This window comes from Otolemur garnettii, unplaced genomic scaffold (genome assembly GCF_000181295.1).
Source record: "Otolemur garnettii isolate 467f Iridium unplaced genomic scaffold, OtoGar3 scaffold00057, whole genome shotgun sequence".
Lineage (NCBI taxonomy): Eukaryota > Metazoa > Chordata > Mammalia > Primates > Galagidae > Otolemur > Otolemur garnettii.
In genome coordinates, this window is record NW_003852452.1 from 1739533 (window position 1) to 1753300 (window position 13768).

A 13768-nucleotide genomic window follows, 5' to 3' on the forward strand; every position below is an offset into this window, starting at 1 on the left:
AAAAAAAAAAAAAAAAGAAAAGAAAAATCTGAATATCTTGAGAATATTATCAAAGATGAATGGAGGAACTATTCTAGACTGAGGGAGAGGAAAGATATATAACCAGGTGGAATGTATGATCCTAGAATGGGTTCTGAATCAGGAAAAAAGCTTTAGAGGAAACCAATGAGATAGTTGGTGACATCTGAATATAGACTCTTGTTAGATAATATTGTATCAATATTATATTTCCTGATTTTTCCCTAAGTGTACTCTGGTTACAAGAAAGAAAACCCTTGTTATTAGGAAATACACATGAAGGGACATATGGAGAAAAGGATAAGACAACTGATTCATGCCTAATGGATCAGTGTAAAGATAGGTAGATAGGTGAACAGATAGATTCATAGACAAGAGACAAAAAGAATAAATAATAAAGCAAAAAAAGAAGAGGCTATAAGAACTGATATTTTTGCAACCTTTCTGAAGTATACCAAAATTTGTAAACATAATAGTTAAAACAATTCAGAGTGGCAAAACCAATATCATTGGTACACAGTAAATATTTTCTATTTTTTTACCACTTGAGTCGCCATGTTCTCCCAAAATCCATCCGTGGCAGCTGCTGGGATGAATGCCAAGCTTTTCAGCCATAAGATAGCGAAATCTAGCAGAATCCAGGTTGCACCCACTTCCAATCACACGGTGTTTGGGTAATCCACTTAGTTTCCAGGTAACATATGTAAGAATGTCCACTAAAAAATTTAGAAACAGTACATGCAAGTAAATCAAAACTGCCTTCAACTATTGTGTCAATCAGGGAGCCTAGGCTCTTCCTCCCACACTTTCCCAATGAGATGCGGCCCAAAAGATGTAAATACTTTAACTTTTCCTAGACAGAGACTAACAGGAGAGAGACAAAAAGAAACTTTTAAGCCTTACAAGAAGAGAGACGGTAAAACATGAAAAATGCAATGTTATGCTTTCATAATTGCATTATTACTTAAACAAGAATACATAAGGACCTAGCTTATTAATTAACTTCTAACATTCTGTGATTTTAAGGACTCTCATCAGAATCCAAAAACCCACTGATTACTAAATTACCAAAGCATGCTAGTATAAAGTTTCTGGATATGAGATTATTCAGTAAATAATTATGATAATACACGGCATTAATATTTTCTACTATTTAATAAAAGAATACCCATGATAGAACCTTTGTTGCAGTGTGGCATCGCCTTGAAACTGCACAGAGGTAAAACTTTTGTTGGTCCAGATAGGATCGCAGCATTTATAGGCTAATAAGGTCTAGAAAGGATAAGAATATGCACAAAGGAAGGTAAGGGCCCGAGGTAGAAGTTAATCCTTCCGTCTCCACCTCCTCCCTCATCTACACATACTAGCTAAGACATTTTAAGGGTGTTCGGACGAGATAACTCTTTGCCAACTTCGATTCGGTACAAGTGACTCACTGGGGAACTAGATGTGAAGCTATACCTGGAAAGTTCTATCATCAGTTAGATGTCTTTCAAAGGCACAGAATACAGCAATTTAATATATGCTAGCTATTTTTCATTCCTGTTCCCTATCTACTTGGCACATATATACTTGTGAGAAGTTTTACATATAAGACTGTACTATTTAATAAACCCCAATCTAGGTTTGCAGAGATAGAATAATATTAAAGTAATCTCTGTCTGTGCTGGCTTCCCAGTCCAATTACTCAATAACCTGCAAGATTTCCCTTGCTCTTATTCACAATCTTTCTGGATGGGAAGAATCAGAGATAATAATTTTACCATCACAATCAATGTATCTACTATGCTCACTGACATGCAGTAAAGCTCAGTGGCAAACTGTAGATAAAGGAAGTGTGAAATACAGTGAACTTTAACTGTTAAGGCTAAAAATGCAGCACTTTTTCACCTAGTCAGCTAACATTTACTCTGCAGATGTTAACTGAGTAAACGCAGTTAAGTCACAACATTTGGTGTGTTAGCACCAAAATCAGAACAGTCCATGTCTATCTTTGAAACAGAACTAATGAATGGTTATCTTAAATTTCTATTTTCAAATTCAATCTGATCCCACTCAGAAGAATAGGATTTTGCAGCAACAGAAGGTCAATGTTTCTTACAAATTGAAGCCTCCTTCATTTCACATTCTGCATCCCAGCATAATCTTTATAAAAAATGTTAAAAGCCTTTAGTATCTACAACAAACCCAGATGAAGCAAAAACATGAAATTGCTAAAACTCTTCCCACGTTTTGGAACATTTGGCCAATTGTTTTGGAAACATCACTTTTTTGTGACCAGTAACAGAAGGCAAGTGAATTGCTCCTCTAAGCGAAAACTGAGACAGATTTTAAGTCCAAAACAACAACAAAACCCCCCAAACAGTGACCTTAATAGAATTGAGACTTAAAAGCATTATAATAATACCTGGATTGGAAACCACAATTATGATGCAATCAGGACTGTACTTGACGATCTGAGGAATAATGAACTTGAAGACGTTAACATTTCTCTGCACCAGATTGAGACGACTCTCCCCCTCTTGCTGACGGACGCCTGCAGTTACCACCACGATCTTAGAATTGGCAGTCACAGAGTAATCTTTTAAAAAGAGGCAGAAACAGGTCCGTTAAGTGCAACTCTTCATCAAACATAAACTTCTAGGACGTACATAAGAATTAAGTCTTCTGGATTATCATGGTTTGAAATTCACCGTTCTTGTGACTTCTGTTTTCTTCCTTGAACCACAGTGAAGCAATCCAGATATAAAAATGGCTCCAATCAAGAAAATAAATGACATTTCTGGCTAACAAATTCAATAGATTGTCAGTAATACAATGACGCTTAAACGGTGAGTTTAATAGGCAGATTTCCAACCACAAAAATAATATGATCGCACTTTTAGGCTTCGAATGTTAATTAACTCTATAAAGGGAAGGAAGGCACTGAAGAGTTTGTTTTGACTGGAAACTGAACCCACATGGTTAATACTCAATATTTTAAGAAAGCTTATTCACTTTTTAGCAGTGAGTTTCTTTACAGAATTTTTTTTTCACAAGCAAGTGTACCCTTTTACAATACACACATGTAATGATTTGATGTGATCTTTAGATTGAGTAGCTGGTCTGATTTCTATGATTGAACTGTGCTGCAATGTGACTTTTGACAGTTATTAATCCTTTATCAGGATCCTCTCCCATAACATGGGGTAATCATACTACCAACCCTTCATAGGATTATTGTAAAGATGCATTAAAACAAGATCATGTAACGCAAAATGCTTCACACAGTATCCAGAATTTATCAACTCAATAAATAATAGCTATTATATAATCTCTTCAGGCCACTAAAATTACTTTGTACAAGTACTTTTGGGGGGGGATCTAAAATAGCCCTGTCTTCAGATAAATATAAAGAAACCATTATGATACCATGTCCTAAAATGTTATATATGAAATATGTAGAAAGCATTTAGGCAAGTTAATGAAAATAAAACTGGAGTTTGCCTTTGAGAATGAACTGGACCCAGAAGAGAAGAAACTGCCAATACTATATTCACCAGGACAGGAAGACTAATTTTATAACAGAGAATGACGGAGGAGAGGAGGATGTTGGGATGTATGGAAATGCAGGTTGTGCCCAAATTGGGAAGGTCTGTGTGGGCTCTGCTAGAGGTTTTAGAATATAGACAAAGGCGTATACAAAGACAAGAAATCTTTCAAGAAAAGAATATGTTTAAACTTTCATTTTAGAAAAAGCATCTGTTTAGGGATAAAGTTAACTAGTGTGGCAGTGTGATTGTTTTCTACATATTTTTCCAGGGTGAAAAGGTCAGTTTGCTTTCTGCACATTTCGTAAGAATGGCTAGAAGGCCAGTTTTTAGAAATTGAGGAAAGAAAATTGGCACATAGGACAGAGATGGCACAATAAACCCAACAATGCTATAAATCACAATGTGTTATTTTCTCCAAGTGACTTCTCGATTATCATTTATGGCACACAAACTCACTTTTAGTGATTGTCCATTAACAAGTGATTACTAAAACAGTACATTAGAAATGAAAGGTAGGGGGGCATCGCCTGTGGCTCAAAGGAGTAGGGCACTGGCTCCATATGCTGGAGGCGGCGGGTTCAAACCCAGCCCTGGCCAAAAACTGCAAAAAAAAAAGAAATGAAAGGTAGAATATAGTAAAAAATAAGAATTTTATAAAATGAAGAAAAAGGGAAAAAATTTACAATTAGATGAAAAGTTTTCAGTAATTGAGGTCATCGCTAAACTAGATGTCGAACATTTAAACCCTTACTGAAAAAAACTGTTCTAAAACTTCAACCTTTTCTTATGAAAAAATAAGTCTATTACGGTGCAAGATGCATTCCAAGTGTATTTTTTTGTTGTGGAAAAAAAAAATCAATATTAAATCACTTTGGGCATGAAGTGAAATTATTACCTTTATCTGCCACAATTTTAGGTGTCTGAAGAAATAAGCTCCCATGCTGCAGATCCATCATTTCTCCTTGAAGCTTATCTTCCAGAACATCCACAAGAGCAAGTTCATCAGCCAGAGACTATAAACACAAAACAGGTGTTAGTACCCTAAGCTACCCTAGGAGGCCTCAGTTCACAGTCCAACACAAAGGGACCTTTTAAAGGGCTAAGGACCAAATGTCTAAAAAATCTTAAGGATTTTCCCATGGAGTCTGGCACTCAACTAGGATTCAATTAGCATGACACAAACTGTGCTTTAAGAATATGTACATGTAGGTGGCACCTCCTGGCTCAAAGGAGTAGGGTGCTGGCTCCATATGCCGGAGGTGGCGGGTTCAAACCCAGCCCCAGCCAAAAACTGCAAATAAAAAAAAGAGTGTGTACATGTAAAGATTCCTTATGAAACCAGCATAGTTCAACAGTAGGCCCAGGCCATAAAATTAAGGAGGGGAAGGATGGTGAAAAAAGAAATTCATCTAGACCCAGAAACAACTGTGGGTACTGTGTTCATCCCTGAGGTCAACCCAGGTTAGAGGGCTGAAGTTCGGAATCCTCGGGCTGGCTCTGATCAACTCAAACATCATGGCAGGGAAAGGAAGGAGAGGCTTATGAATGGGTCAGTCCAGGACTGGTAGGTTTTTCTACATCAATAAATACATTATTTAATCTTGACCTAGTTTTGTAATTTTATGTGTTCTCTGAATCTCTATGTGAATAGTGTGTGGGGGGGGGATTCTTTTCAGTAATAATTCAATTCTTTGACAAGTCCTTGATCTTTTGTAAAAGTGAGATGGGGGGCAGTCAATCTAGACGTATCTAAACAATCTCTCAGCTTTGAAATGCCATTATTTTATGGAAACCCATAGTTTACAAATTATTTAAAAGTGGCTACCCCTGGTATTAAAACATCATCACGTCCTTTCCTTTACTGTTTTTAGGGCCGTAACCATGATGTTCAGATTAATAGAATATATGGATGCTGCAGCCTTCTTAAAAAACGCAAATAGTCCTCCCCAGGTCTACTGGGGGTGGGGCCCATTTGGTTTAGGATCCCCTTCCTCTCATACCCAAATCAGCTCACGTTCAAGTCCCACAGTCTGCCCTGCCCAACCCGCTTAATTTGGCATGTGGGCTCTGCAGCCTGTTTTCCAACTACACATCTGGTTGAAAAAAATTCTGCATATTAAGTAGACTCGCCCTATTCAAACCTGTGTTGTTCACGGGTCAACTGTACTTCTTTTGAGGAGAGAAGTGTGATCAGCTACACAGGTGAAGAGTTAATAGGGGAAAAGGCAGGTAATCGGGGTTCAGGAAGTACTTTGAAAGGGAGACTAGGCCAGGCAGTGCAGGCCAACCTTGGCTTCTCTCCACAGCAGAGACAGAGGTGAGGCAAGCAGTAAGAAAAAGCGACCCATTTTATTTAGCTTGCTAGATAGAGCAGGTCCTGCTTACTGTACGACAGCAAATGAGCTGGATCCTCTGTCCCTAAAAGCTGAGTGGCTACTTAGCCTCAAGAAGTGACTTACAGTGGGCTTGCTTGGGAGGGTTTTCTCTCTAACACTGAAGCCTCCAGAAACAGCAAACTTTTTTCTTTCTTTCTTTTTTTTTTTTTTTTGTAGTTTTTGGTTGAGGCTGGGTTTGAACCTACCACCTCTGGCATATGAGGCCGGCGCCCTACTCCTTTGAGCCACAGGCACTGCCCTTAACAGCAAACTTTTCAAGTGACCGTTTTATGAACGGCATCATTTAGGAAATATTTTCTCATGTCCACGTATGCAAAATATTGGCATTAACTTCTACCTACTTCTATTTACATACATTTCGACCCCTTAAATCAGTTTTAATCCTTTGCAGCCTCCGACAAGATCCCACAAAATCTTCCTTTGTACTTTCTAAATCCTAAGCTAATACAATATAACTTCATAGCCATAATGTTCTGTCCAGGTGTCCAGCATTCATTCATTCTTATTTTAGTAACATCACATGTGCACTGCTGAAGTCAACAGGGCAAAACAATTTTGTGCTGAAGTGGAAAGGATGTCACGGGATCTCAGATCCTGTCTCTTTGTGGCAGTGGGTGTAGAGAATGCCTGGGAAGTGCATACTCAGCTGACAAGGAAGGAAGAGACCCAGCACCTAAATAATTGTAGCGCTGAATTTAGCTGCATCTGCCTGACTGAATATCTTCCCAGGGCAGAGGCTTACAAATAGAAGACGTGTGACTAAGTCCTGATGTGGTGCTCGGCTCAAATAAAGCTCCATCTGTACTGTATTCACATATTCTATAAACTATGAAATTTACCATATATGTTTCACTGAAGCTGGAAATATGCTGCTATTATTGGAAACAGCAAAGTTTCAAATGTAAAAGCAGTTATCTTATTACAGAGCAAGTTCAGTTAGGAGCCATTATCATTCTTCAAGCTTTGCTTAAAATATCACAAAAATGGCTTTAATCTAAAGTTCTGTGTGGACCGGAAAGAGCCATATACTCAGCCTCTTGTTCCTCTCAGATAATAAGTTACTACCGCCAATGCCTTAATCTTTGATGCCTGCATTGGTACATTCAAGGTATAAGTTTTTTTTTTTTTTTGAGACAGAGCCTCAAGCTGTCCCCCTGGATAGAGTGCTGTGGCATTACAGCTCACAGCAACCTCCAACTCCTGGGCTTAAGCGAGTCTCTTGCCTCTGCCTCCCAAGTAGCTGGGACCACAGGCGCCCGCCACAACGCCCGGCTATTTTTTGGTTGCAGCCGTCATTGTTGTTTGGCGGGCCCGGCTGGGGATTCGAACCCGCCACCTTAGGTGTATGTGGCTGGCGCCTTAGCCGGTTGAGCTATGGGTGCCGAGCCCAAGGTATAAGTTTTTCCAAGTAATTAAATAGTAGCAAAATGGACATAAACCATTTATTCAATAATTTGTCCCCCCCTCCATGAAATGACACTTCTATCTTATTATTAAATTCTACTTGGGTCCATTTCTGAGCTATTAGTCTGTTCTTTTAGTCCATTTATCCTTGAATGAAGGCCAAATTTTAATTATGACCTACTTCTAGGCCGAGTCCTGCCTTGCAAAAACTATTCTGTATGTAATATGTCTGTAATTACACTGCTCTTCCCAAGAGATTTATTATGCTCTGTTTGTGCCATAAGAACATGGGTACTGTTGACTGAAGCAAAGATAGACACTAAACCCCAAGATAGCTGGACTTTGAGACTCAGAGTTTATGATAATGTTGCCTGGGAGTGCTGAATGACCCCAACAGGATGACTTCGGCATTCACATCTTCCTCCTGCCAGGTGGAATACAGAGTCTGGCAGTGGGGCAAAAGCCAAATTTGGCAACAGAAGCCATGAGAAAGCAAAAGCAATAACCACAGTTTGACAGAAGAGAAGGGTGGTCTTTGAGTAATAGCAGGAGTATTTATTTAACTCAATAAATACATGCTGATAGGGCATCGTCCTGCTAATCAGCTATATGGGAAAATCTTTGCTGCCATGGAATGCGTCAGGAAGTGAATAGGAATTCAGCAAATCAATCCTGGATAAGGATTAAAGTAACTTAAAATTGTTTTAATATCTGAGATTTAGAAACCCCAGTGGTTTAATAGACAAAGGAAAACAAGAGGACCTACTCTGTATTTGGTGTTTGCATATCACTTCATTTATTCCTCCCTGAATGCTATTAGAGGGTGTTGTCATTTATATACTACTATTAAGGGAAAAATTAAAAACTCGTAAGGGCTAAGCAACCCACGGTCATACAGAAGAAAGGGCTAGATCTCGGCAGGTGCACAGTGCTTTTCCTCTCAGAAGGTAAACAGTGTTACAGCATCAGAGGGACTGAGGCACACAGGCCTCATGAACCCAACCACAGCTCCCTGGCACAATGTCACACCCATGACGACTCCTTCCTGCTTTTGCCCACTTCCCCCAACCCATGCCTATACATGATAACACCCACAGTGAGCCTTCATAAAGACAGTGGCTCCCCTACTCAAAATTTTCCAGTAGCTTCAGAATGCACATGTACTATACACATACATAAAATCCTGCACGTCCTCACAGATCTCGCCCTGCCTGTCTGCCACTTGTATTCAAATGGCTTAGAAAAAAGCCATCCAGACTGATAGACGGATATGTGGTAGACAGATATAAATATGTATGTCCATGTCATCTCTCATCCATCTACCTATCTAGAATGGGGGAGGGAGGGGGACAAAGAAATAATTAAGAACAAAATTTTAAGGTTTTTTTTTTTTTGAGACAGAGCCTCAAGCTGTCCCCCTGAGTAGAGTGCCGTGGCATTACAGCTCACAGCAACCTCCAATTCCTGGGCTCAAGCAAGTCTCCTGCCTCAGCCTTCCAAGTAGCTGGGACCACAGGCACCTGCCACAATGCCCAGCTATTTTTTTTTTTTTTGGTTGCAGCCATCATTGTTGTTTTGGCAGCCTAGGCTGGATTCAAACCTGCCACCTTAGGTGTATGTGTCTGGTGCCTTAGCCACTTGAGCCACAGGCACCGAGCCAAATTTTAAGTATTTATGTAAGTTGTTTTTTTTTTTTTACTATTGCTGCAAACTTTCTGTAAGTCTGAAATAATTTCAAAAGAAAAGTATTGGGGAAAAGTTTTAGGGGCCTAATAGGATATCCCACAACCTCACAAAGCCACTGCATAGAGTACTTATTAATTAAAGAGGGGTGAGGGACATTTTCAGGGGAGAATTCTTGCTGTCAGCATTGTAATCAGCAGATTCTGCACTACCAGTAATAAGTTGAACATTATGTGCCACCTGATGTACTACCTACATGCATTAAATTGTATGTTCACCAGTTTGATGTAAGTATTTCAAATTGTATATAAAACCAGCACATTGTACCCCATAAATGCATTAACATACACAGCTATGATTTAATTAAAAAAAAAAAGGACATGACGATTTCTAATCTTTCTTTTTTTAAGGACAGAGCCTCAAGCTTTCCCCCTGGGTAGAGTGCTGTGGCATCACAGCTCACAGCAACCTCCAACTCCTGGGCTCAAGCAAGTCTACTGCCCCAGCCTTCCAAGCAGCTGGGACCACAGGCGCCTGCCATAATGCCCGGCCATCCCTTGGCTGCAGCTATCACCATTGTCTGGTGGGCCTGGGCTGGATTCGAACTCGCCACCCTAGGTGCATGTGGCTGGTGCCCCAGCCACCTGCGCCATAGGCGCTGAGCCAACAATTTCTAATCTTAACCTCACCCGCCCCCCTCCATTTCAACTGAACCTAATACAGGGAAACATCAGATAAACAGGGATTGAAGGACATTCTACCAAATTGACCTGGACTCTACAAAAATGTCAAGGACACAAGAAACAAAGAAAGACTAACAGTTCTAGATTAAAGAGTAAAGAGACATGACAATTAGATAAAATATATGATCTTGGATCGGGGTGAAGACAGCTATAAATGACTTCGACAACATGGAGAATTTTAATTATTAGTCTCAGGTTGCCTAACTACAGTAACTCTCGTGTGGTCATGTAGGGAGAACATAATTCTCTGAAGGGATGCATGCTTACGTATTTAAAGGTAAAGGGGAACGTCTACAACTTACTCCAAGTTGTTGAGAAGAAAAATGATCTTTTAAAGATATGAAATCCCAAAGAGCCCAAAGAGACGGTGTGTACATGCTGAAACTATCTGTCACATATGGTGCCCTTGAAATGTACCTTTCCCAGAATGCTGATAGCACATGCCATGCCAACTTGTCCAACGCCCACTATCGTGATCTTATTGTTTGGGACCGCCGCTTCTTCTTTTGCAACTGGTGCAATGAGTTTTTCCTTAAGAGTTGCCATTATGCACTGCAAGAAAAGGGTCAAAGCATCATATATAATGAAATCATCCTTGGTAACATCCTTAAAATGTTACCGTTGTAATGCTCAACTACAGTTTCAAAATAAACTTAAAATGAGCCCAAGGGTATTCCAGAACACACAGTATAGCAATACAATTAGGAAACATAAAACCCATTTAAAGGAGAATTTAAGGCAAAAAGCTCCGTAAAGCCTGTCAGAATTGGGGTTCTTTTTTTGCAGTTCTTGGCTGGGGCCGGGTTTGAACCTGCCACCTCCAGCATACTGGGGTCAGTGCCCTACTCCTTTGAGCCACAGGCACCACCTGGAGTTGGTGTTCTTCTAGTCAGCCTATGATCCTGTGTATTTCACAAGTTGTAACTATTTTGTCTTATAACCTTTCATTTACTGGCTAAAAGACATGAATATTTATATTTAAGTTGGCTGATTTGTTTCTGTTTTCCTTATAAAGAATTTTTATGTAACTATGTAAACTAAGTTTGGCTTGGTATTAAGTCATATTTAAGCCATATTTGGGCCAAAAAGGACTAATATTATTTCCAGTATTAATGGTTATTATTATCACTCTTGGAAGACAGAAGCTGGTTCTTCTACTTTGATATGACATGTGCCACTTCGTACCAGACATACTTAACAAATGTCAATAAAATGGTGATGAATATTGTTTATGCAAAGTCTGCAAAAATACCACTGTGAATTCCCCTTTAGTGCACCTTAGAAGCTTCTTGGAAAGTAGGCAGATAATTAATACATTTTTCTTTTAGGGGGTCAGATTAGGAGAATATCAGCTTATGAATCAGTTTCTTTCTGACCACCCACAACGACCCCCCCCCAAATAGTTTTAAGAAAATTGAAATCTGTTGGAAAACATTCCATACTGTAACATGAACTTTATCTGTGCCACCAGCTAATCAGATAGGTTTTCTGGATAACTGAAACAAATCGTAAAACTTACTGAAACAAACTTACTCATTCGTGGCAATTTAGTGCAAAATTTGCCTTTTCTTGAACAGAGAGGACACAGACCACGAATAAGCCTTTTCTTCGTAATTATCATTTATAATTGTAGGAACCCATTATAATGTCTGTTATTTTAGTTGACTTTCTACTTCTCGTGCTAGACCAACATTAGAGGCTAATGCACCTGTTTCAACCTGTGCCACGGCTTCCCAGACTCAGTTTTGATCCCACTCTGTAATGAACTAAGTAACAAGACCCAGTTTAGTAACTGTAGATGGAAAGTAAGAGTTAGTGTGGCCCTCAGTTGGAATAAAGTATCTGAATTTGGAGACTAGTGTGCAGCAACTGTTTTGTGCTATAGCTTTTCTTTTTTTTTCTTTCAAAAAACATTTTTCTCCAGTCTGGCAGGACCACATTGGGAGGTGATTCTTTTCCCTCTGCAGATCACATGTAGTTTCCTAGTGGATGCTAAAAGAGAAGAGAAGGATGCGGGCTGCTAGTGCCTCCACAAATAGATGACCTTAAAATGAAATTCAGACAGGCCCTGCATTTTGAGCAGACGCAGAAGGGAGAAGGCTGCAGAAGGGAGAAGGCTGCGTCTCTTCTTGTTGAACTAAGACACAAACGCAGTTTTTTTCCCAGCTAGGTTTGTTATTGTTAAATCGTTTAACGTCATTTAGGCGTTAAAGGGGCCCAGTAAACAGTGAAAACAAAATTCCAGTTGCTACATAAATACAGATTTATTGTTCTGATAGACCTTTTAAGTTAAAGAACTTCGGAAAGTAACAACTTAGAAGCTCGGAGCCAGCTTAGATTTTCTTTCAGATCTTTCTGGAGAAAAGTGCTTTTCTTTACTTTTTTTCTTAAGAGGAAAAGAAATGAGAAGAGAATGGTTTGCGTTTTATGGCAGGCCTGTGCCAACATCAGAGAGGTGGCTGTGCAGCAAAAGAACAGGGTAAAAAATCTCCAACTACTGATCTCTCGCCCTGTACCTACAAAGCATTAGAAATGAACCAGTGACTTGAGTTCAGGAACAAAGATCCTCTTTGTAGAATATTCCCTCATTTTGACCTTTTAAAAATCGAGGTTTACCTTAGAATTCCTCTACTAGCAAGGGCCATCCCCCGCCGCCCTCTCTTCCCAGACCCTAATTGCCCTTTGCAGGGGTCGCTGCCCGCAAGCCACCTCTTCCTCTGGGCAAGCAGCAGCCCCACATCTCCCCGGAGAAGGTCACTGGGGACACGTCTAGGACTTACTGTGAGTACCCAACGCTGGCAAAGCACCTGGGCGTCAGGAAACGCTTCCGGAACAGAACCGGTGCTGCTCTGCGGCCGGGAGCGCAGAGCCTAACTGCGGGTCGAGTGATGACTTCACCTCCACCCCAGCAAACTCAGGGCATTTCCCCATTACCGTGCTGGCACATTCGAATATCCAGGGTTAAGATCGTCCAGCCTTCATATGCCACCTGGTTCCTTCTCTCTCCCCTAACTCCTTGGGCACGTGTCCCGACTCCCACCAGGAGGCACTGGGGGCAAAGTGGCCGCCGTGAACCGGTCAAGGACAAGGAGAACTCGGTTTTAGCTGCAAATGCAACAAGTCTCCGCTGACAGAGCCCAGGCCGGAGACTAGCCCTGCAAAGGAGCAGACCAAGCCTGGGGCTCAGTCGCATCCGCTCCCCCGCCGGGGCCTGGCCCGCCACCCCAAACCCAGAGGCAGAGTCAGGGGCCACATCCGGATGCTCCGAGCAAAGGGCGGCGGGGACAGATGCGCGTGTGGGTCTTTCCCCAGCCTCGCCACTTAATTATCCCCTGCACGTCCACCGGGTTTGTCTGAGAGCCAGGATTCAGAGAGCCGAGCCGAAACTTACCAGGAAGGAGAAGGCTTCGCTGGCTGCAGCAAAAGTCGAGCGCAGGCGATGTGAGCTGTGCGCGTCTCCTCCAGACCCGGCTCCGCAAGGAGGGACGAGGAGGCGGGGCCCCACACCCTCCGCTGCCTCTAAGGTTTCTCCATTGTGATTGGAAACCCGAGCACCGCCTACCCCTCCCCCTGGCTCGCTCAATCCCCTTCAAGGACAAGGGCTCGGGTGTGCACGCGCCCTCCCCCGCTCCCCCAAAGAGGAGGTCACCTCTGCGGGCGAAGGCGGTCTCCGCTCCGGCCGGTTTCACGGCTTTCAGGCCCCTGGATGCAGAGACTTCTAAGACCCGCCTCACTCCGACTCTTCTGGATTTCAACGCCCTCGTTCAGATAGATTTAGTCCAAATAGAAGTAAATTTCTACCTCTCTCTCCCCCTCTCCCCTCTCGCTCTTCTCTGCTCTCTCTCTCTCTTCTCTTCTCCACTCTTTCCTCCTCCCTCTCCCCTCTTCTCTCTCTTCTCTTTCTCTCTCCTCCTTGGTGCTGCTCTGCAGCCTCCCTCCCCCACCAATAAAGCCCTTTAGTACAGGCAAAAAAAGAAAAAAGTTCTAGGTT

General features: G+C 41.4%; 1 protein-coding gene across 1 annotated transcript in view; it reads right to left on the reverse strand.

The window, feature by feature from the left end:
• Positions 1 to 13224, reverse strand: part of LDHB (lactate dehydrogenase B) — a 21881-nt gene extending 8657 nt beyond the window's left edge. The window contains exons 1-5 of the mRNA XM_012806780.2: positions 13169 to 13224; positions 10195 to 10329; positions 4447 to 4564; positions 2426 to 2599; positions 561 to 734 (exon numbers count right to left, since the gene is read on the reverse strand). Of these exons, the coding sequence (XP_012662234.1) occupies positions 561 to 734; positions 2426 to 2599; positions 4447 to 4564; positions 10195 to 10323 (595 nt within the window). The 5' untranslated portion in view covers positions 10324 to 10329; positions 13169 to 13224. The remainder of the gene's footprint in view (positions 1 to 560; positions 735 to 2425; positions 2600 to 4446; positions 4565 to 10194; positions 10330 to 13168) is intronic.
• Positions 13225 to 13768: the final 544 nt, after the last annotated feature.